Source organism: Eleutherodactylus coqui, chromosome 13 (assembly GCF_035609145.1).
Source record: "Eleutherodactylus coqui strain aEleCoq1 chromosome 13, aEleCoq1.hap1, whole genome shotgun sequence".
Taxonomy (NCBI): Eukaryota; Metazoa; Chordata; class Amphibia; order Anura; family Eleutherodactylidae; genus Eleutherodactylus; species Eleutherodactylus coqui.
In genome coordinates, this window is record NC_089849.1 from 179,473 (window position 1) to 204,240 (window position 24,768).

Genomic DNA, 24,768 nt, shown 5'->3' on the forward strand with positions numbered 1-24,768 from the left:
GCATCTCTCTCCCTGGGTGGCGAGCTTGTCACGACCGGGGACTCCGACATGGCCGGGACAGGAACTACCCACCATTCATCATCTACCAGGGGTTCCCCAATACTAGGGGTAGGGATAAGCATCTCCTTATCAGCCGCAGGTTGCTGAAAGTGACAGTGTCTCAACATGTTACGGTGGAGGTTCCTTGAGGGTCCCCCATTCCCCTCAGGCTCAACCTCATACACGGGGATATCAGGATCTACCTTCTGCTTCACTATGTATGGAACCGCCTCCCACCGCCCATCCAATTTTCCGGTTGGCCTCTTGGCTCTGACTATCACACGATCACCTGGAGCATACTCGTCCATCTGCACTGGCCCCGGGTTGGGGTGCACCACTTGTCTCAGGCGCTCACCCACAACCTTATGTATTGCTCTCAGTCGGCGACGATGATCTTGCACCCAGGCGGTGGTGCTTCTCGGCGGAGGCTGTCTCGGATCCGGCATGTGAAGATCCTCGATCTCCTGGCCTGCTCTCCCAAACATAAGCATGTGTGGAGAGTAACCAGTGGTATTGTGAACCCTATTGTTGTAGGCCCACATCAGCTCAGGTAAGTACTCTGGCCACTGGGCTTTTTGACTTTCCTCTAGAGTCCGCAGCATCTGTATCAAGGTGCGGTTGAACCGCTCACACGCCCCATTCCCTTGTGGATGGTACGGAGTCGTGCGGGAACGTTCGATACCATAGAGCTGATACAGCTCCCTCATCAAAGCACCCTGGAAACATGCCCCCTGATCTGAATGAATTCTCCGCGGACACCCAAACACTTGTATAAAGTGTTTACAGACTGCCTCAGCAGCCGATTCAGCCGTCTGATCTCTGGTGGGCACGGCCACTGCATATTTTGTAAAGTGGTCCGTCATGACCAAACAGTAGGGGCGTCCTGAGGTAGAGTACCCGATCTGTACATAATCAATCAATAAGATTTCCAGGGGGGCGGAAGTGCGGATAGTTTGCACAGGGGCCCGTTGCTCGGGGCTTTTACTCAGCCCGCAGGACCGACATTTCAGACATGCCTCGGTCACCATTTCTCCCAAATCCGGGCAATATACGAAGCGCTGGAGCCATTGGTACGTCTTCGCGCTCCCGAAATGAGCCCCCCTCTCATGGGCTTCTTGAGCGGCAGCTGGTCCCAGTGACATAGGGATGACAACCTGTTGCCGGTGCTGCAGCTCTGACTGTACGTATATGGTCCGGCACAGGAGCCCCTGGTTAATACTCAGCTTATCCCATTGTCTCAGCAACTTCTGACCTTCCTGCGTCAGACTGGCCCGCTCGTCCGGGCGAGGCCAAACCTTAGTTCGGACCCACTCTCTCACTTTCCATAGGTCCGAGCAGCTACTTTGGACTCGTTCCCAATCTCCCAACGTCTTCCCCAACACCATCGGCATCCCTGAAGCCACCCCACTTGAATGTGTCAGATTCTGGAATGGTGGTACTCTGCCGAGGTGTGGAATTTCAGTGTCTTCTAAATCCTCTTCTCCCCTCTTGGTCGGCGACCCCACTGGAACTCGGGAGAAGGCATCGGCGTTGCCGTTCTCCCTCCCTGACCGGAACTGGATGCGGTATCGATACTTGGAAAGGCGGGCCATCCATCGCTGCTCAAGGGCGCCTAGCTTAGCGTTCTCCAAGTGCGCTAGCGGGTTATTGTCCGTCATCACAGTCACTTCTGCACCCATCAGATACTCTGCAAACTTCTCAGTCATGGCCCAGACCAGCGCCAAAAGCTCCAACCTAAAGGAGCTATAGTTGTCAGGGTTGCGCTCCGACTCCCTTAACGACCTACTGCCATAGGCAATGACCCTCTCACGCCCGTCTTGAACTTGAGATAACACAGCTCCAAGACCATGTAAACTTCCATCCGTGTACAGCAAGAACGGGCTATCAAACTGTGCATAGGCCAGGATTGGGGCGCTGGTCAGAGTTCTTTTCAATGCCTCGAAGGCTTCTTGCTGTCGTGGCCCCCACTCAATGGGGCGATTCCTGGGCCCTCCAGTTGTGCCTCTCAGCAGCTCGTTTAGTGGACCGGCCAGATGAGAGAACTTGGGTATAAATCTCCTGTAATAACCGGCCAGGCCTAGGAACGCTTGTACTTCCAGTAGGGTTCTTGGCTGGGGCCACTTTTGCACGGCCTCCACCTTGCTAGGGGCCGGTTGTACCCCTTCTGGAGTGACCACATGTCCCAGGAACTCTATGCGCTGTTGAAGCAGTTGACACTTTTTGGGCTTGATTTTCAGACCATGATGTTGTAGTCGTCCCAGGACCTGCCGCAGTTTTTTAAGATGATCTTCGAATGAAGTCCCAAACACCACAATGTCATCCAGATATATCAATACTGATTCAAAGTTTAGGTCACCCAGACAGTGCTCCATCAACCGCTGAAACGTCCCTGGAGCGTTGGTCAGTCCGAACGGCATCCTATTGAACTCATATAGTCCCATGGGCAAGATAAAGGCTGTCTTTGCCTTGTCTTTTTCAGCTACTGGCACTTGCCAATATCCACTAGCCAGGTCGAGCGTGGAAAAGTACTTGGCTCGACCCAAGGAGGATAGTGACTCTTCGATCCGTGGAAGAGGATAAGCATCCCGGATGGTTTGGGCATTCAATTTCCGATAATCTACACAGAACCGAAGACTTCCGTCTTTCTTTCGCACCAGGACCACAGGAGCAGCCCACGGGCTTTTACTTTCCTGTATCACCTGGTTTTCCAGCATGCAGGCCACCATATTTTTCACCTCTTGATACATCTTGGGTGGGATTTGCCTGTACCGTTCTCGAACTGGCGCAGCGTCGCGGGTAGGGATTTCATGCTCGATAGCGGTGGCACACCCGAAGTCTTCATCATGCCTTGAGAACGCTTCCTGGTATTCCCATAGCGTGTCTTCCAGAAGCTTTTGTTGCCCCGGGGTCAGAGAGCGGGGGTCCACTCCCATCAGAGACATGATCACTCGACCGTTCCACTCAGCTGTTGGGGCCTGTTCTTGCTGGACCTTCACATCAAAGGTCCAAGCTGACCTCCCATCTGGCTGTAGCGTGAAGCTCCTCCGGTGAATGACACCGCCCTCGGGCACATGAACTTCAGCCAGCAGGGTATTCCCAGGAACGATCGACTCACTGTCCCAGACATTGAGGCAGCGTATAGGCACGCACCCATCTTTCACGGTGACGAGTGCTCGGGCTACCAGCGGGCGGTTCTGCAGTTCTCCCCGTGGAGCAGGTTCGATCAGGACATCCAGTCCATTCAGTGGCCGCCCAGCTCCCACTGGAAGCATCAAAATTTTCTCCTGGCGTGGTGGAATCTTCACTGGAGCTCTCAGCGGTACTCTCACATGCCCAATAGGACACCCTGACATGAGGCTCTTCTGTAAACTGCAGCTCCTCACCATCTGCTGTAGGACCTTTTGAGTTGGCCGGTGCGTGGTGGTCCGCTGCCAGTATTTAGGCCCTTCCTTGGCATAGAGGTGATGATCGAGGTCTCTCAGCACGTTCATGCCCAGCGTTACATCGAGTCCCTTTCGGGACGGATGATCTACCAGCACGATCCCCTTTTTGCCAATGTCCTGCCCAAACAGCCGGACTCGCATCCAGACGATCCCTTGTACATCCATTGCACCATTATTGGCAGCTGTCAACCGGATAACACTTCCATCTTCCGGTTCCATCATATGCCCGAAGTGTCTCTCGAAAAACTCCAACGGCATCAGGGTGCATTCCGATCCGGTATCCACTAAGCAGTGTACCTTTTGGCCCTCCAGCTCAGCTTCCATAATGGGACTGCTAGCATAGAGATCGCGTTCATTGCGTAGTGGGCTTAGCTCTGAGGGAACTGCCGCAGGATGCCCTGTTACTGCGGCAGTCGGAAGTTTAAAGCCAGCTCAGGTTCCGTCTGTTGGTGGCACTCTCGAGCGATATGGCCATACCGTCGGCAGTTCCAGCAAAGAGGTCCCCTTGATCCCCGCACCCCGGATGGGTCTGGATTAATGGATCCTTGCCCCCGGAACACTCTCTGTGGAGGTGGGCAGGACGATGGGGTCAATCCCGGGGCCCTGGATGAGTCCGCCTTCATCTGGGACACTTCCAGGCGGAGTTCTCTCATTTCTGCTCGTAGGGCCTGGACCACATCCTTCAAGGACTCGGAGTCTTCAAGACCTCCCCGGGCCCCTGTCACTTGGGTGCTACTCACTGCCTTCACACTCACAGCCATGGGCTCTTCTTCTCTCTCTACAGCAGCCCGGTAAACATTATAAAATGTCAGGTCAGCATCTGCCCGGGTCATCTCTTGCAGTTTATCCTGTAAAAATCTATTGGATAGTCCTAGAATAAATTGGTCTCGTAGTAGCCGGTCCACTTCCTTGAAAGCTCCCATGGCCCCTGAATCCCGTCGTTGCACTTCATTCAACACTTCCTGTAGGGCGTTAGAGTATTGTATTAACGTTTCACCCTCTCGCTGGGACCGGTTGAAGAAGCTGCTGCGCAACTGCGCTACCCTGGTTCGCCCTCCCTGTGCCCCCTCCAGCAGGGAGAATATTTTCTCCAAAGTGTCTCTTTCTGACTCGGGTCGTACCATCACGGTCCGTCTAGCGTCGCCTTCCAGGGCCCCCAATGCTATCTCTGCACGCAGCGCAGGTATCAAATTACTCAATTTAACTATACTTTGTACCCTTTCGGTCCAGTCCTGCAACCCCATATTTTTACCGTTAAACTTTGGCAAGTGCTGCATTAGTGCTCCAGCCGATAAGTACCCTACTTGGGCTGGCGTGACAGGTACTGGGGCTAGGAATTCTTGTTGCGCAGGGGCACCCTGGGCCGCTGGCGCTAGGGGAATGTTTCCCGCCACGTCTCCGTCCATGACGATCGCTGTATCCTGCCGAACTACGCCAAGTGTAAGCCGCCGACCGGGGTGGGCTTTCCAGAATACAGCGAAGTCCTGAACAAAAGACGCGACTCAAAACCAATCCGTAGCAATGAGATTTTACTTAATTTGGCAGAACCCTTAACCAACCCGAACTCCCCCAGAAAGTTACATACACTCAGCGGGGAAGCTGAGACTCTTGTGCCATGCAGCGCTGTGCTCTATAATGTGCGCCTTCAATATCCTCCAAGCTTTTGCCTAGCCGCAGGCCGTCTCTAACCAGCCGCTATTACCTTCTATCACCCTGGAAGTAGGAACAATCAGTGAGGATGCTAGGGAAGCACCGGCGGCACAGCACAAGAGCTTACAATCTTATCAACACACCCGTATTCTCCCCTTACACAACACCACTCAACAGATATAACAATATATATATAGCTCACAAGTCAAGGCAAAGTACAGTTGCGTAACGTGTGACTTGTAGATATCCTTAGACAGCTCTACGAGTATAGAGTTCTCTGTGTGTTAGGACTATGTCGGACAGCTCAGTCCCCAGCAGTGCGGCCGGCGGCCATCAGTATGCCTAACTAACTAACTAACTAACTGCCGGCCTTGTTATTAGTCTCAGTCAGATTGGCGGTGCGTGCACGGTTACACCAGAGGCCTTAGTTCTCTGGCTGACCCGGGTCTGGTGGGTACCTTTAGACTTTGTCCGGAACGCAGGAATAGGATTTCATCCAAGAACCATATGAACTCACTGACGCCGTTACTTCTGAGCCCGGTCTGTAATGACCATCTTCTCCGTTAAGATGGTAGTCTGACAAACGCTGGAACAGTCTCTAATGCAGCTCCCCTCACAGAAGCTCCGGCCCTCGTTGGGGTCCTTTTTCCGGTGGATCGCAGTGTCTGTCTCGCTAGCTGCAGTCCTCACCAGCTCATCTCAGCTCGCTCGCACGCACCTAACCGCTTTTCCCTCCTCCTCTCTATGGTCATGATGCACTTCTTTTTTCTCTGTCTCAGTCCAGAGCACAGTGACCTCTTGTGGTCAAAAACAAAATGACAGTTACAACAGAAACCAGGACATTTACAGCAGGAGGACTGTTTCACCATCTTACACTGCTACCCCCCACTCACCCACGGCGCCCCCCAAATCTTTTCGAAAATCGCGGTGCTCGATCGAGTTATTACTCGAAACGAGTATATTTGCTGATCTCTAGTGGCTACCAGTTTCTTTGCATCTCAGGAATGGTTTACAATACCTCACACTGTACAAAAACAGTACACAAAAAACAAGTCCTGGCCTTCTGGCTGCTAACTATACAAAAACTTTGTCCTTCACTAAGATAGGTCTAATGCCGATACTTCATAACTCATCACATCAGCAACATAATATTCTATTACCAGAGCAGGGAGAGTCTCTCACACAGTCTGGGTTTCAGATCTGTTCTACCCAGGAGCCTCAAGCTAACTAACTGAGGGACATACCTCTGTTTTTACCAAACTCCCTCAGGTGCAACTTAATTAATTAGTAGAAGCACACTTTCAACCCAACTACCACGGAGCCCCCTACTGGCCATCTCTGGTAGTGTCTCATCGCAGTGATTAGCACCGCTATATCCAATAACCATAGTTGATGTAATCTCTACTTGAAGTTACATGTATGTACTTGAAATAGTAGCTCACCAAACCAATACTGCTGCGACTCAGCCAGGAATACACAGGAAACAAGGAGATCCCTAAGCTCTGCAATTAAAGACTACCTGCACTTTTTTCCTTCAGAGAACTCCAGCGACTGAAGATGGCCCCATATAGCACTACATAAGTGCTATACAGTGCTGCATTCAATTGACTGAAGGAGCTGAAAACAGCCGAGAGTTGTTACAGTCCTGGGTATAATAGATGATGGGAGAGATCTCTGTACTGACCCCTGATATATTATATATAGTTATTAGAGCGCCTCCTTGTTACAGTCCTGGGTATAATAGATGATGGGAGAGATCTCTGTACTGACCCCTGATATATTATACATAGTTATTAGAGCGCCCCCTTGTTACAGTCCTGGGTATAATAGATGATGGGAGAGATCTCTGTACTGACCCCTGATATATCTATACATAGTTATTAGAGCGCCCCCTTGTTACAGTCCTGGGTATAATAGATGATGGGAGAGATCTCTGTACTGACCCCTGATATATTATACATAGTTATTAGAGCGCCCCCTTGTTACAGTCCTGGGTATAATAGATGATGGGAAAGATCTCTGTATTGACCGCTGATATATTATACATAGTTATTATGCAACACCCCAGAAGGGTGACCCTGGCACCTGGCTAACGTGAAGAGCTGGGAGGGATAAGTGCTGTCTCGTCATGGTGGCACTTACCAGGCTCTGGTCCTGGAGGGATGACACGCAGCCAAGGCCAGAGCAGGATTGCAGGCCAGCTTCGACACCCTTATGACAGGGAATGCCAATAAAGGGAATGGGGCGAGTAGCAGTACTAGTCACTCGTGACACCACCGTTTCAGTACACCAGTATGCTATGCAGCGGAGAAATGAACACGGAGACTTATATATAGTACCCAGGAACGGTTAGGGCACGGTATAACTTTTACTGGAATAATAACTTGTATAACAGGTAATCCAGGTAAATTGACTTTAAATGGTAACAGGCTATATTTCAGAGGTAGGGAGGATACACAGGATGAATACGGCCCTACAGTCTACGTTATCTGTATGTCACCGGTCCTGCATTGGAATCACTCCGGTGGAGGAAGGGGGGCAGGGGGTCACTCCACAGACACTCTGGCAGACAATTACTAAGAAGGCTTAGCAAATAAACACCCCGCACGGCAGATGAGTGGGTGTCACAATAATGTACCTCTGTGCGGTGATCCTAACAACGGACTGCCGCACAGGAAAAGCCTGTGGTGTGAATGGGTACCTGTTTTGAACTTGCTTAGTTCGCTCTGTGTCTGTTGTAGGGACTCACTCCTCTCACATCCACACTCCAAACGCTACGGGATGTCGCTCCTCTTCCTCCATCTTCACCTACATGGAAACTGAAGGTGCTTCCATGCGGCTCTGTGTTAGCGCTCTCTCAGGTAGACAAGATGGAACTCCTCTTCCCACTCTCAAACACTCACATTTATAATCTCACTCATACCACATGACAAGACAAACTGATACATCTACAGGCATGAGATGATTTTATTACTATTAACCTCTGAAGCGCCACAGCTGTGCAACACACACTGGATATGACAGGACAAGCTTTGCACAGTGCATCTACATAGGACAAACATGTATGACATTTATGGAGGGGACCAGGATGATGTTCTAGGCCACTACAATTAGAGCGCCCCCTTGCTACAGTCCTTGGTATAATAGATGATGGGAGAGATCTCTGTACTGACCCCAGATATGTGCTCCTTGAGTACCGCTGCCCAAAACTGTCCACAATATTTTATTTGTGACTTGTAAAGAGGAAGAACAATGTTTTCGTTATGTGCCCATATACCTCTTTTGACACCCCCCTTGGCAGCAGCTGCCAGACACTGGTTGCTCCAGTTAACCTTAGTTATAAAACCCCCAAGTCCTTCTCCATGTCGGTGTCCCCAGTGATTTCCCATTTAGTGTGTAATAGTGACATTTCCTGCCTGTGTGCAGAATCTGACATTTATCAGTGTTAAACCTCATTTGCTACTTCTCTGCCCCAAATCATCCAGTTCCTCGTGCAATCGCATTCTGTCCTCTTGTGTTAATATCTTACATAGTTTTGTATCATCTGCAAACTTTGATATTTTGCTGCACAATCCTTCTACCAGAGCATTAATAAATCTATTAAAGAGAATAGGGCCTAAAACGCCTTCCTGTAGCACACCACTAGTAATAGTAACCTCTCCAGTACTGCCCCCTGTGGTACCCGACTAGTAACGGTGACCCCTCTAATACCATCCCCTGTTGTGCCCCACTAGTATCAGTGACCCAATCAGAGTATGTCCCATTTATAACCCCCTCTGTTTTCTATCACTGACCAGTTACCCCCTTACACACATTCTCCCCAGACCAAACATCTCATGTTATATACAAACCCTTTAGACTGGGAACACTCACAATCCTTTACCCGCTCACTTATCTACTAAATAACCAATACTTACAACTTCTTGTTTCTGCCAATTGTGGGGTAGGCCACAGCTTTTATTTATTAACGAATATCAAAAAACTTTATTGAAAAACTTTATAGAAAAAACCGTCCATGCTGTCCGTATGCTAAAACTTTAAAGTCCATAAACAGTCCACTGAGGACGTTTGTAAGCCCCGTTCCTTCGGCTTGCAAACCCTCCTCTACTTCCTCACAGCATGGACAAAAAATCCGGGCCAAAAACAGCTGTGACAACTTCCAACGATAGTCCTTCATAACCATCCCACCTCTCCCCTATCCCTCCAGGGCGGGTGGGCGGGTGTCTCTTCTCCAGTCTTCTCCCGTCTCTTCCTGTCTCCCGACTGAGCTCCTTCCGCTCCCCCCCACCCTTTCTCTTCCTGTCTAAACTCCACCCCCCTTTTGCTCGCTCTACTTAACCCCTGCTGTACCTGTTCCCAGTCATGTGCCGCATCCTTAGTTAGCTCGCGGCATTCAAGACTGGGAACACTCACAATCCTTTACCCGCTCACTTATCTACTAAATAACCAATACTTACAACTTCTTGTTTCTGCCAATTGTGGGGTAGGCCACAGCTTTTATTTATTAACGAATATCAAAAAACTTTATTGAAAAACTTTATAGAAAAAACCGTCCATGCTGTCCGTATGCTAAAACTTTAAAGTCCATAAACAGTCCACTGAGGACGTTTGTAAGCCCCGTTCCTTCGGCTTGCAAACCCTCCTCTACTTCCTCACAGCATGGACAAAAAATCCGGGCCACACGGGATGTGCCGCGTTACTACGGCTCATTCCGTCCCCACCCCACCAACCCGAGCTAAAGCTTTCTCGACCCCATCCTGCAAGCCGGATAGGAACGTATCCAACCCTACCTCATTGAGGTGAACACCGTCCCTCCTCAATGCCCCCTTTTCCTTCTCTTCCAGCTCCCAATGGCGCACCGCCACCCCTCCGATAGAGTGAACAAACTGCGACATCCGCATGTTGATCAGCCTCCTGGCTCTGTCCACCGCTTCCAGGCTCCTTGCTCCATTCCAGAGCCTCCTCGCGACAATGTCAGACCACACGATGATGCATCCATTAAAACATTCCCGAAAACGCAGTAAGTCCTGTTTCATGATGACCAGCAGGTCTCGTGTCTTTGCTTTCCCGAGATCATTCCCCCCGGCGTGAACCACCAACACCACTTTCCGGGGGGTACTTCTGGCTATGTCCACCACAAGCTTCCACATGTCGGGCCATCTTAGCCCCCGGACTCCGTGCCAGGTTACGGATGTTCCGGGTAGGCCTAGCTCCGATCCCAACGGGCGTACTGCTGCCCTCCTTTGTGCCCAGTGAATATAGGAATGCCCGACTATGTGTACCTTCCACGGTTCTGCTGCTGCAAATAAAAAACAAGAAAAAACAAAACAAGGGCAACCAACTTGAAGGACACTGCCTCACATTTAAAGAAAAACGAGGGGCCTTTTGACCCTAACTTAAATCTCGCACCGCCAGATCGGGTCGCACATAAGACTTATATGCCTGGGACTTCCATCTCCCAAGCCGTTTTACCCCGTCTTCGTTCATTCCACCCGCATCTGCCGACGTGGCCGCACCGATTCTGAAGGAGTGGGTTCCGAATTCCTTCGGATCGAGGCCCACAGACCTCAAAGCCGATTTTAACCCCGCCGTTACCTGAAACCTGGTGAGGGGGAGGCCGGATGCGTGAACCAAAAACTGCTCCCCCGCCGGCCTTGTTGCCATGTAACTGGCTACCGTATCTACTGGGCACCAAACGGCGCCTAGCCGCGAGATCGGCACCCACTCACCTCTACCGAAAACGTCGGTTTTTGATTTTTTAATCCTGACCCGTATCCCGTCGTCTACCGTTACCACATCGTCAAACATAAGACCTCCCGGCATAAACTTGCTCTTCGGGACTAACTCGCCGATCCTGAGCGCCGCAAAAAATGCCAGCAAGAACGCCGTCCTAAACAGTAAAACCTCGTACCCGTTGGAGCACGTGACCTCCAAAGTGTCCAATAACTTGCACAACAACCGGTAAGTAATCGGGCGGCGGGCATCCGAGCCGGCCTTTTCTTTCTTCCACCCGCGCACTATCTGGCGAAAAACGAACTCTTTTGTCACGTCTCTGAACCCGTGCAACTTTAGCAAAAAGGCGACGCCCGCAAGATGCTTTTTCGCCGCATCCACCGACGCCCGTCCCGCCCGTAGGGACGCTAACATATCCAGGGTAGCTGACCGGGCCCTCTCGCCCCCAGCTACCCTGCCATCCGTACAACACAACCATTTTTTCCACACCGCATTATAGTTTTTCCAGGTTCCCACTGTCACGGATGACTCGACAAGCTTCAGCAGCTCTGTTCTGCCAGATCCCACAAGAAAAGCGGGCAGCGTACTCCCAACGCATCCGCCTGAGGGTGCCGCTCTCTGAACCGCTCCATCTGCGAACGAGAGAGCGCGTCAGCTGCCACATTTTTATATCCCGGCACATGCTTTGACCGTAAATATATATTACGCTGTAAACATCTCAAGACCACATGTCTCACGAGTGCCAACACCGGTGGGGAAGATGAAGACTGCCGATTAATAATGTGCACCACCGCAGCATTATCAGACCAAAAACACACTTTGTGATCTTGTAACTCCTCACCCCATAGTTCCACAGCCACCACCAACGGGAAAAACTCCAATAAAGTAATGTTTTGATTCCACCGCTTAGTTATCCAGGATACTGGCCATGGTTCCCTGCACCAGTGGTTCCGGAAAATAACCCCAAATCCGGTAGACCCTGCAGCGTCCGCGGACAGGCTAAGACCTGTACCCGACCACTCTTCCTTAGGGCACACCACGTGCCCATTGAACGCTTCCAAGAAGATTTTCCATGTGTGTAAATCCCCTCGAATCCCGGGCGTGACTCTAATAAAATGATGCGGCTCCTTTACACCCACCGTCGCTAGCGACAGCCTCCGTGAAAAAACGCGACCCATGGGTATCACTTTGCACGCAAAGTTCAATAAACCCAAGAGGACCTGTATTTGGCGCAGCGTAACTTTTTTACACCGTACGACATCGTTAACCGTCTGCCGGAGGCGGGCAATTTTTTCGATCGGTAATCTAAAAACCATTTCCTCGGTGTCGATCTCGATTCCTAGGAACGTTAACCTTGTCACCGGGCCCATGGTCTTTTCCTCAGACAACGGGACCCCCGCCTCCTGCATCAATGATCGAAATGTGCGTAACAAAAACTCGCAGGTGCCCGATGCCTCCGTACCGACAAACAGAAAATCGTCAAGGTAGTGCGTCACCGATGTGATGCCCGTTTCGAACCTGAGCATCCATTCCAGGAATGAACTGAAAAGCTCGAAGTAATAGCACGAAATCGAGCAGCCCATCGGCAGACACATATCATAAAAGAACTGATTATCTACCTTGCAACCCAACAAGTGGAAACACTCAGGGTGAATTGGAAGTAGCCGAAAAGCCGACTCAATGTCGGCTTTCGCTAACTGTGCCCGCTTACCCGCTGCTCTGACCAAAGCGACCGCCTGATCAAATGACGCATAAACCACCGATGCTTGTTCCTTTGTAATGCCATCATTTACCGACTCCCCTTTTGGGAAGGATAGATGATGGATCAATCGGAACTTGCCCGCCTCTTTCTTAGGGACTAGCCCCAACGGTGAGACCCGCAAGTTCGCGAACGGTGGTTCGTCGAAGGGGCCCGCCATGCGGCCCGCCGACACCTCTTTGTTGACCTTTTCTCTTACCAATACTATATTATCCAGGGCCGACTTTAAATTTGCGCACAAGGTGGAAGAAGGTTGAAATGAAAAGGGGATTAAAAAACCGTCGGTAAAACCTTGCCTAAGGATTCTTGCTTCCTCCCTCCTGTGGTATCTGTCGAGCCACTGGAAGAGGTACTTGCTTTTCACCGGGGTTCGGTGCTCCACTGGCACCGCCCCCGGTGACTGGCAGTCTCTGTTTTTTGAAGCAGCGCACCGCGGAGTGTTGTCCTCCGCAGACCGAACATTCGTGCCTAAACTTGCACGTCGCGAAAAACCGACAGTGGCCCTCATTATAGAGCCAGCATGACCCGTTTTGCCGCGGAGAGGCCGCAGGGGGCTGTTGCCCGCCCCCCGCGGCCCCCCCTTGAAAGGTAGGTTTTTGCGGGCGTTGGGCTAAAATGAGTTGCAACCATACATCGGTCGCTTTTGTCGCCCAACTCACGGCCGTACCCGACACGCGCCGACGAAAGTCCTCGTCGTAGCGCCACCACGCGGTGCCTCCGTGCAACTTATATGCACTGAAAATGGTGTTAAGATAGACCAACATCTCGGGACCTTTCTTAGGGTACTGTTGGCATGTAACGTACGCCAAAACCGTAAACGCTTGAACCCAATTACAGAAAGTCTTAGCGACCTTCGATTTTTTATCCACACGATCCGACACCCTCTCTTTATCCACCGTCACATGGTCCGGAGACAACAGAGACCAAATGTCCACATAAACACCTTTCCGGATCTTATCGAGAAGATCATCCGACACACCGACCCCCAAGGGGGCAACCCCGCAGAACAACGAGTCTGCGTATCTCAACCCTTCCATCGGGTCCACTTCACCTCCGGCTGTTAAGCCACCCTCCTGCCCCACGGGTGGGCCCGCGCCCCCCGGGGATCCACAGGACACCGATAAAACCTCTTTTTTATCCATTTTACTCAAAACCGATTTTAATACTAAAACCAAATCGTTTTTCTCCGCCACCTTGGCGGGATCCATTACATTTTTCCAAGCATTTAAACATTCTGACTCACCGGCACGACCGTCCTCCGGCATCGCCAAGGGCGAGGTCCCTGCCGTCCTTCTCCCAGGGCTCCTGCCTCTGCTGCTCGATGGCTGCCGCGAACTCACATGCGGAGCGTCGTTTGTCGCATATCCTCCCGCTATCATAAGGTGGCCCCGCTCTGGCCGTCCCGGGGGTGTATCCCGCCTCCTGTGGCGTATGTTGTGCCTGTTTGTTGAAGGTGTTGGCGGAGGTTCCGCATGGCGGTAAGTATCCTGGTGGTGCCGCACACCTGGACTCCTGGATCCGTTGCCCAGAGACTCTCCGCTCGGCCTCCTTATGCTCTCGCTTGCTTGCGCTCCTACTCTCGCAAGCTCATTCTCACGCCTTTGCTGATACCTTGCCCTCCTAGCTCTCTCGCGTTGCCTACGCTTGGCACCCAAACCTTGCCTGTTGCCGCTTGCGCGACTGGCGTAGCCCTGTGAGGAATCCCCCCCACCTGACGATGTTGCCACCACGAAACGTGGGTTGACATAACAAAGTCTCTGTGAGCTAGGGGGCGCTATCGCTTGCTGCTGTGGAAGGTGATATCTGTGAGCCGCGCGACCGCTATGCTCACGGGTCTGGGTGCTGACTATGTACCCGGTGCCAGCGGGCGGGATGTAATTTACATACCGGCTATGTCGTTGCTCATGTATAGGGTGACTCGCATAAGACCCGGCCGATGGACCCTCCGGGACAAGGGAAACAAATGGGATCCCCGCTTCTCCTATAATCTCCCCACTTTCCCTAACTCCTTGAGCGCTCCCTGCCCTGGTGGCTGCACTGCCGGTAGAGCTGGTGGCCGGGCTGTATCCCCTATCCCTCCCCCCCCCAGGGTTATACTTCCCGGGTAATGGATTTAAGTGCCTGGCCACCTGGCCCTCTGAGGACGCTCCTCCCCCCCTCCTCCCCGGTACCTGGCGCTGCTGCCTTGCTCTGCCGCCATCTTGCCTGCCTTCCCGCCATGCGTCTGCACGTGGCACGTGCCTCCCTTGCTGCTCCATGCTGCCGGTGTCTCCTGCTGCCGTGCGCCCGACTGCGCGCTGGCTCCTGGACCCGGAGCCCCTGCTTGATGCTGCCGGTGCCCCTCTGCTGTTTTGCGGACTGCCGCCCGGCTGTTCCCGCTGCTCCTCCGCGGTCGCTCCAACCGCCGCGCGATTCGAATTTCGCGCCTCCGCCCTCGTGGCGCGTCCCGCGCCCTGCAACATCTCTCCGCTGCGGCCGCTCCTGCGGCCGACCCTCTTGGCGGCGGGGCTCGGACTGAGCCTCGCAGGGGGGTTCCGTCTTCTCTTCGGGCGGCCTCGCCCGGCATCCCCCAGCTGTTCCGCTCCCTCGGCAGCCGCCGGTAACGCTGCTGCCGGCCCGACTGGCCTTCCGGACTCCGACCCCGATCTGCAGCTTGCGAGGATCTCCTCCAGCCATTCCGCGCCGTCCGTCTGGATCGCCTCCCGAATCTGGGCTCGCAGCTCCTCCATCATCCGATCTTGGGACTTCTAGGATCGCCGGACGCGGTTGCCTTCTCCTCTTCCACGCCGCTTGCAGGTATTTCTTCGCCGCTTCTCCTCTTCTGCTGGATACTCCTTCCCTTTTCCGCACTTCTTCTCCTCTCTTCTGGAAACGCTTTTCGCCCTTTGCAATCTTCTTTCTGCTGCTGTCTCTTCTCCAGTCTTCTCCCGTCTCTTCCTGTCTCCCGACTGAGCTCCTTCCGCTCCCCCCCACCCTTTCTCTTCCTGTCTAAACTCCACCCCCCTTTTGCTCGCTCTACTTAACCCCTGCTGTACCTGTTCCCAGTCATGTGCCGCATCCTTAGTTAGCTCGCGGCATTCAATGTGGCACAGTATCAAACCCTTTGGGAGAGTCCAGATACACAAGATCCAGTGACTCCCTGGTCCAGTCTGGAACTTACTGTACCTCCTCGTAGAAGCTGATCAGGGTGGTGTGACTGGAGCAATCTCTCATAAACCCACTGATACGGAGTTATACAGCTATATTCCTTGAGGTCCTCCTGCATAGCATCTCTTAAGGCCCTTTTACATGAAGCTGATCAGGGTGGTGTGACTGGAGCAATCTCTCATAAACCCACTGATACGGAGTTATACAGCTATATTCCTTGAGGTCCTCCTGCATAGCATCTCTTAAGGCCCTTTTACATGAGATAAGCTGTGATGTAAATGCTGCCTGACACTAATCCCCATGTATACTCACCGCCGTGCTGTTACACAAGAGCAAGTATCGCTCACAACATGGCCAGCAGGGAGACGGGCGGCTGGAGGAGTGTCCTCTCCCTGTTCTCTCCCCCGACCCTCTTCGTCCACTGTAAGCAGCGGTTGTTCAGTACTGAATGGCTCTTGTTTACATGGAACGATCATCGTACAGGATTTTAAGCATACTGACTCTCGTCCAGTCATTCAGTTTCAGCATGCTTTTACACTATTATCATTCAAAATACCGTGGGAGCGCAGGAGCCTGAACAACCAGAACGATAATCATCCCGTGTAAAAGGGCCTTTAGAAACTCTTCCAACATTTCACCTACAATAGAAGTCAGACTTACCAGCCTGTAGTTTCTGGGGTTACTTTTTGAAAATCGGCACCGTAATGGCTATGCGCTGATCCAGTGGAACAGACCCCGTCACTGTAGAGTCCTTAATGATAAGAAACAACTTATGTTGTGTTAATCACATTGCTTAATTCCCTTAGCACCCAGGGGTGTATGTCGCCAGGACCCAGCAGACATGGGTGTTCTGCAATCCTGGTTTCAAGCTTGCTATATACATAAAAAGGTGCGCAATTTGCAAGAAATTGCATACACCACATGAGTGTGGGAGTCACAGTTCATAAAGTTGATAAATGCTTTGGAGGCATTACTGGATGTAAATGCTTATGTATAAATACAAACATTGCAACATGTGCTGTCACACAGAAAAAAGTCCTGTACAGACAGCCAGGCTTTATTGGGGTAAGAGGGGGTCCTAAATTCACAGGAAGACAGCAGATTCCCCAAAGTTCAGTCATGTCGAACACATCTCACTCCCCCATCCAGGATCTATTTAAAGGGAACTTTTCACCTCGGAGCAGAACTACATACTAAGTTATTTTGCTGTTCCGGAAGGTGACAGGGAGTTGAGGGATGGCATTTTTATACTCACCTGATCAGTGTTCACTGGTGAAAATTGCGCTGCGCACGAAGACATGACTCTGAGTCCATGGTAGAGGGGGCACAGGTCACTCAAAGGACAGTCATACCTTCGTACTCAGCGTGATCTTCACCAGCAGAAACTGTGGGAACCAGAAAGTGGGTGAGGATAAAAATGGCATCCCCTGACTCCCCATCACCTCCTGGAACAGTTAGTTTATGGTATTCCGAGGTAACAGGTTCCTTTTACATTTATCATTCTGGGTGAGTAAAGGGATATAGTTAACAAATGGTTTTGATGTCTTTGAAACTTTTGCTGTATGAAGAGAATAATACCAGACTTACCTCTTGATTCCGGCCAACTCTACCTCGATGGTCAGAAAGAAGCTCTTCCTGAGTATAGGGTGCTGCAAACGTTCCTCATCCATGGCCTGTACCCCCATTTTAACAAACATTGCTGAATAACCAAATGCGCATGCCTAGAATCAGATTCTGTTAAACATGCCTTCGTAGCGGTACTTGGTTCTCCTACAGAGGTAGGCTGTCAGTATTTAAAGACGTTGTACCAAGGTATCAAGAGTTTTTCATATTTTTGCACAAATATATATAATTTTTTTTTTTAACCCATTCCCTGTCGGACTTGTTGTAAGCACTGCTGTGGCATGCAAAGCCAGCGGTGTGTGCCCCAGGTCTCCTCCTGCCTTTTCCTCTATTCCCACGGAAGCAAGGAAGAGAAGTCAGGTGTGGTGGGATCTGGGCGCACACACTGCCGTCAGCAGTGCTGTGCTGGTCACATAAGTGGCACTTTGAACTTCAAGGTACTAGGATGGTGTACTGTCAGTGCGGCCGTGATCCCCCTCCCATGCTAGTTTTGCGATGAAGTCTGGTGGGGAGGGGGTTAAATCAAAAGAATTTTTTTTTTTAGCAAAAGCTGAATGATTCCCAGCCTGGGAGCTGGAGCCCCTATGCGTTCTCACAGCACACTAGGGCAACATGGTTTGGAATCACTGACAAGGTGTGAACAAGAGCCATGGCGACTCAACACATGTAGATGTCCACACTGTCATTTAGACTATTTACTGTACTATTTTTAATTGTGGAATAAAGAATAAAGAACTGCAGAGGTGCTGTATTTTTGTTTCCTCTGACTGGAGTTAACTTTTGCTATTTTTTCCATTTGCTCCAGACCACCCTGAAGACTTCTTCCAGACTTGTGTCTACAGCATTTGTTGATCAGTGGCTCCTCACTCTTACAACACCCTCCCCACTTATGACCTACCTTTATAGACTCCACATCCTGTTATTTTGCCCAATTCATAATGTGATTCAGAAATAATGGTGCTGCAGCATCCTATAGGGAGACCCCCTCAGACACGTGGGGAGCTAGGAGGGTAAAGTGTCGGCTTGTCACAGTGGCACTTAACAGACTCCTTTCCCGGAGGGATAACACACAGTCAAAACCAGAGTATCACTGCAGGCCACCTGGACACCCCTAGTATAGGGAGATGCCCAACACACAGGATAACAGGGGTTGTAGTTGTCACGGGTGACACCACCGTTCCTACACACCGGTATGTCCCTCGGTGGTGAATAAATGCAGTCACAGACAGTCCTTGAGTACCATGGGTCTCTAGGAATGGTTAGAGCCTGGCAATAAACTTTACTTGAACTTAAACAGATTATGCAAGGCAGTTCAGTTAAAGACTTTGCAGTGCAAGTAAATGACTTCACAACGTCATACCTCCACACAGCTCTCATAGGCTCAAAGACGCACGTGTGTGAGTGGAGACTATTTTCTTGCAGTACTCTCCCCCCCCCCCCCGACTTCAGGACACGTGAGTGTGACAATTAAAGGGTGTTCCTCTACGCGTTGATCCTGGCTCTGGATGGCCGTGTAGGAAAATCAGAGACTTAGTACCTCTGCACTGGCCTTGAGAAGAAGTAGTTAAGTTACTCATAGCTCTCTCCTGCTTCGGGGCTCACTCCACGCACATCTAGAACACAAACAGCATGGGAAATCTCTCCTCTGCTTCCATCTTCACCACAAGAAGGCTGAAGGTGCCTTCATATGGCTCTGTGTTAGGTGGAACTCAGGTGGCAGGCAAGATGGAAGACCCACTACTAAGAACCCTTTCCCACTCGAATTCACTCACATTTATACCTTTCATACCACATGACATGACAAACTGATACTTTTACATGCAGACTTTGGATATTATTAACGTTAACCTCTCAAGCGCCGCAGCTGTGCAATACACATACTAGAAATGATAAGACAGGTTTGCACAGTTCATAAACATAAGACAAACATGTATGACATTTATGGAGGGGGCCAGGATGATGTACTGGGCCACTAAAGATTCTCCCCTACTTAGGAACAAGCCGACCCTGGCGCTCCAAAACAGAGTGTAAAAAATAGTAGTCGGGCCATCTTGAGGGTATTACTTCCATCCCCTTTAAGAACACTCTGCACAGTTGTGGAGTGTGCAAGGCGAAACCTGTAGACACAACTCCCACCCCTGCTCACCTATATATAAGGATGTACCCACCCCCAGTCTACTCCGACTAAACAAAGTGTCATTTCTATGTGTGGCTCTTTATTTATGACAGCGTGTAAAGAACTGACTTGCAAGTATATTTGTGAAAATCTACTAGGCTGAACAGAATTCAAAGGCACTAGTATTGCCATGGAGCTTCCTATATGGCACTTTGCTCCAAAGACTAGAGAGAAAGATCAGTGGAATGAACATCACTGTCTTTTTATAGAAGGAAACGCACTGTTACCAAACACAAAAATATGAAAGGGTGACTGGCAGGAAAAAGAGCAAAAATATCAGCGGAGCAGTCAGTAGTGTAAGGGGTGGCCTTGCAAAGGAGACCAAAGTGCTGATGTCGCCTGGGTCCAAATTAGTATAAGCAATTAACGAGCTCGGAGATGTCACACTGACCAAGCATAGTGCTATCAAAATGGCTTCTGGTTTATTGAAGCAAAAACATCAAATTAAATAGACCATAGACCACTGCCTAGACAGGAGGGGCTTGTGGTCAGCAAATAACTGCAAGGATACATTTCTTTTTAATGAGAAAGCAAAAGAAGGAGTTTTGAGACAATACAGTTTGTTCTTGTTCATTAGATAACACAGTGAGAGACCTTGAAGTCTTCAGGCACCTGTTTCCCTAACCAAAACACATTTTGTATTTCTTACCATTTATTCGTATTTTGATAGCCTAGCAACTAAATTAACCCTCTACAGTAGCTTATGTCAATACCGCTGTCCATGATTGTGAAGAGGTGAACGGAAGGCCCCGCCCCCTGAGACAGGCTAGAACAGGCTGCAAACACTAAGAAGGGACTTAAGGGTACACAAAAAACCTCCAGTCATACACATATATCACTCTCACCATACACACGTTCCATGTATACGGTAGCATTAGCTAAACTAGCATTTTTAAATTAGCATTAATTATATTTAAACTAGACATATATGCATGACAATAAAAAAAGACTTTAAATAAATTGATTGAGAGCATGAGCAACTGAGATATAAACCATAAACTCTCCTTTACTTCTCTTCCTGCACATTACTTGAACATTATAAACGTTGCAAACAGTAATGAACTTTTCAATATGAAAAATGGGGAAAATAACTAGAGATGAGCGAGCACCAAAATGCTCGGGTGCTCGTTACTCGAGTCGAACTTTTCGTAATGCTCGAGATCTCGTTTCAAGTAACAAACCCCATTAAAATCAATGGGAAACTCAAGCATTTTTCAAGGTGATCTATGCTCTGCATAGGGGAGGTTGTGTGAATCACCTGAAAACATAAAGTGATGGAAACACCACAGAAACGGATAAAGAACAGCGGGGGCAGCATGCATGGATGCATCTGAGGCTCCCAGGTTGCACTATTAAGCCAAATTGTGGGCAAGAGCCTTGTGGTCACCCCCTAACAATTCACTTGGGACAGACCATAATCAGCAAGGCACACATCTTAGCTAAGCACCACACTAGGTGCAACCAAGGCCAATCACCGCCTGCGGGTGACACCACTGCCTCTTTTCCTGTGTTACATGCTGGCATTGTTGTCCAATCCCCCCAAGGACGCAGGCACGAGCCTGCGCCCACAGCATACTCAAATTTTTTTCTGCGCAGCCTTCAGCTGTCCTCATGCCACGCACTCGCTTGCTAGACACACCACCGTCATGTCTATAAGTGCGTATTGGATGAGGAGAAACAGGAGACACACACTGCAGAGGGTCGGCAGGGCCTGGCAGCGATCCTCTTTGAAATTGTGGGCAATAGCCCACAATGCTGATGAAAATAGATGATAAATTAACGTACGGTCATAATTCCAATCCCGTGCCACCTCCATCACAAAATTGTGAGGAGCCACAAACGTGGGCATAAAGGGGACTCAGATGCCAGTACTTCTACACATCTCCACAATACAGCAACGCATTCTTAAACCAAAGATTGGTCTGAAGCAGGAGGTGTCGCCAAAGTAGCCACCACAGGTAAACAGTGACCCTGTGAAAGTCTCATTAAATCAGTTACGGTTCCTTTGATCGCTGTAAGGACAACATGAACCATGAAGAAATTTGAGTGGCCAAACATGGCAGAGTTGCACCCCACCCAGGACCTTGGCCTCTGCCCACACCCTTAACAAACGTGGGCATAAAGCAGACTCGGAGGCTGGTACATCTAAGCATCTGCACAATTCAACAACCCTTTCTAGAATAAAAGATTTCTTTTAAGCAGGAGGTGTCACAAAAGTTGCCACCAGAGGTATACAGTGATCCTGTGAAAGTCTCATTAAATCAGTTATGGTTCCTTTAATCGCTCCAAGGACAGCATGAACCATGAAGAAATTTGACTGGCCAAAAATGGCAGAGTTGCACCCCGCCCGGGACCTTGGCCTCTGTCCACACCCTCAACAAACGAGGGCATAAAGGCGACTCAAATGCCAGTACTTCTACACATCTCCACAATACAGCAACGCATTTGTTAGGAGGAGAATTGCAGTCAACGGAGGGAGTGCGTGGCGCAGGCGCGTTGGCGTGCCAGGGGCCATCGGGGGCCGTTGTGGTGTTGCCCGGGGGTTACCTGTTCTGGTTGGCGTCTGGTCTAGATTCAGGCAAGGGGTCTGCGGCACTGCTGGGCATGGCCGAAGGAGGGTCGGTTTATATGCATTACCGGCCAGCATGTCACCAAGTCCCGACCCGACCTAGGCGTGGCTTTTGGTATTTAGCTCCACAGACACTGTCAGTCCATGCCAGTGTTTGCTTGTTCTCCAGTTAACTCCTGCTCAGGTTTCTCTCCCAGTCTGCTGACCCGGTTTGCTCTGACTTGGATTTAGTCTGTTTCTTGCTTGTTCTTTGTTGGTTACTAGGCGCTCTAGTCCACTGTTATTGGTGCATCGTCTCTCTGTTAGTTGGTCTCTCCTGTCCTTGTCCGTGGGTCCCCATCAGTGCAGAGTAGCGACCGCCGCCCAGTTGTCGCCCTGGGGTTTAGCCTAGGGGGGCAAGTAGGTAGGGACAGGGGAGAGGGTTGGTTGTTAGGGACTTCCAGTCTTCCGTTCCTAACCATCCCTGACAGAAACACTGGTCATACAAAGATTCAGGGCTGAAGGTGAACCCTGAGTATCTGCGCATTATGGAGGCTGTTACAGCAGTCATAAATCAGGTCCAGAATTTTACTGAGGTGGTACAGGACTTGTCAGCTAGTCTCTTGCACCAGGAACAGATGGTGGCGGGGTCTTCAGCAATGGTATCACGAGGGCCCATACCTATTTGTGAACCTAAGGCGACTTTACCTGACTTTTTTTCCGGTGACCGTAAGGCATTTTTTGCGTTCCGTGAGGGTTGTAAACTATATTTTAGTTTGCGCCCACATTCCTCTGGGTCAGAACATCAGAGGGCTGGAATTGTGATTTCCAGACTAAGAGGGGACCCACAGAATTGGGCTTTTTTCATTACCATCAGACTCCCCTTCTCGTCAGTCGGTGGATGCCTTTTTCTCCACCTTAGGTCAGATATACGATGAGCCTGATCGTGCAGGTTATGTGGTTTCTAAATTATTGAGCCTGAGGCAGGGTAAGAGGACGGCCAAGGAGTTTTGTCCACAATTCCGACAGTTTTGTGTAGACTCAGGGTGGAACGATCGGGCCTTAAAGGACCTCTTTTTGATCGGACACTCTGGGTCAGTAAAAGACTTGCTGTTGGGTCACCCGGAGCCTAAGACGTTAGAGACGGCAATGACGTTAGCTGTACGGGCTGACCGGCGCCTGAGGGCTAGAAGGGTCACCAGACCAGAGAACCTCACCGCGGCCTGTAAAGAGCAGCTCCCCAGTTCTTCTGGCAACCAGGTTGAGAAGATGGATCTGGGATACATGGCAGCACCGGAGCGCCGGGCCTTCCGACAAAGAAGCAGGTTGTGCTTCTACTGCGGGGACCATGGACATCTTGTCGCCACCTGTGACTTAAGACGGCAGCAGGAAAACTTCCGCTCCTAGGCAATCTTCGGAAGGATCGACTTGGAGCTCAGGTACTTCTGGATTTTTCCAAGTTGCTTCTCCCTTGTTCCGATCTGTTGGGTTCCTGCCTTATTTCTGGTTGCGCTTTTTTCGATTCGGGGGTGGTAGTTAATTTTGTGAATTTCGAGTTTGTTAAGTCTATAGCTTCCGAGTTACGAGATTTAAATCCCAATTTACAGGTCTCTGGAATTGATGCCACCCTGCTGGCGGCAGAGTTGATAAAGAAGTTTACACCGGAACTCAGGTTCTCGGTGGGAGCTTTACATTCAGAGGTCTGTACATTTTTGGTGATAGAAGGCCTATCGGTTGATGTAGTGCTGGGGTTACCGTGGTTGCAACTACATAACCCCAATATGGACTGGGCCGCGTCCGAGTTGATACAGTGGGGTATGGGATGTAAGGACCATTTGACAACTGTCCAGTTGCATTCCTCTGGTTGTGAGGTGGCCGGCCTGCCTAAGTATTTAGAAGAATTTGCAGATGTATTTTCCAAACAGGTTTCGGAAGCTAAGTGGGGTATTTACAATGTTACGGTGCCAGAACGTGTGGCTATGAAGGAGTATGTAACCGAGAGCTTGGATAAGGGCCATATACGTCATTCTGAGTCCCCTGCTGGGGCCAGTCTGTTCTTCGTGGAGAAGGATGGCTGTCTCCGGCCTTGCATTGATTATTGAGCATTAAACATGATTACTGTAAAAAATCAATACTCACTGCCATTGATCCCCGATTTACTCAATCAGGTTGTGGGGAGCTTGTTGGCTCTCCAAGCTCGATACCGCGTTCGGACATTTTGAATGTTTAGTAATGCCATTTGGATTATACAATGCTTCGGCTGTTTTTCAGGGCTTCATGAATGCTATGGTGGTTTATTTGGATGACATATTAATTTTCTCTCCTGATTGGGAATCTCATGTGAGTCATTTACATGTTGTGCTTTCGCACCTACGAGACAATAAATTGTTTGCCAAATTGGAGAAATGTCAGTTCAGGGTGCAGAATGAGTTATTTTTGGGCTATGTGATAACTCCTTCCGCCATACAGATGGATTCTGATAAGGTTCGTGCCATAACCGAATGGTGCCAACCCTCCAGTCTTAAAGGGGTTGTCTTGCGGCGAAAGCGAATTTTTTTTTTTTTAAATGGACCCCTGCATTATGCCCTGTGAAAAAGAAAGCATTTGTTAGTTTTTAAAAAGCACATTGCGCTTACCTGCATCAGCGTTC

At 50.2% G+C, this 24,768-nt stretch overlaps 2 protein-coding genes across 2 annotated transcripts in view; one reads left to right on the plus strand and one right to left on the minus strand.

The window, feature by feature from the left end:
• Positions 1–24,768, plus strand: part of LOC136588652 (CCN family member 5-like) — a 112,151-nt gene that overhangs the window by 72,796 nt on the left and 14,587 nt on the right. The gene's annotated exons all lie outside the window — the stretch shown is intronic.
• LOC136588651 (uncharacterized) lies at positions 9,593–14,134 on the minus strand. Its single transcript, XM_066588034.1, has 2 exons — positions 13,868–14,134; positions 9,593–11,497 (listed from the first exon to the last, which is right to left on the minus strand). Exons 1-2 carry the CDS (start codon positions 14,001–14,003, stop codon positions 10,524–10,526), a joined length of 1,110 nt encoding a protein of 369 aa, XP_066444131.1. The 5' UTR covers positions 14,004–14,134; the 3' UTR covers positions 9,593–10,523.

Excerpts from the sequence above, each read along its gene's own strand:
- LOC136588651 (XM_066588034.1), bottom strand. The coding sequence starts at position 14,003 with ATGATAGCGGGAGGATATGCGACAAACGACGCTCCGCATGTGAGTTCG. Across the intron at positions 11,498-13,867 it reads GCCGGAGGACGGTCGTGCCG|ATGGAGCGGTTCAGAGAGCG; the intron begins GTGAGTCAGAAT and ends TCTCGTTCGCAG.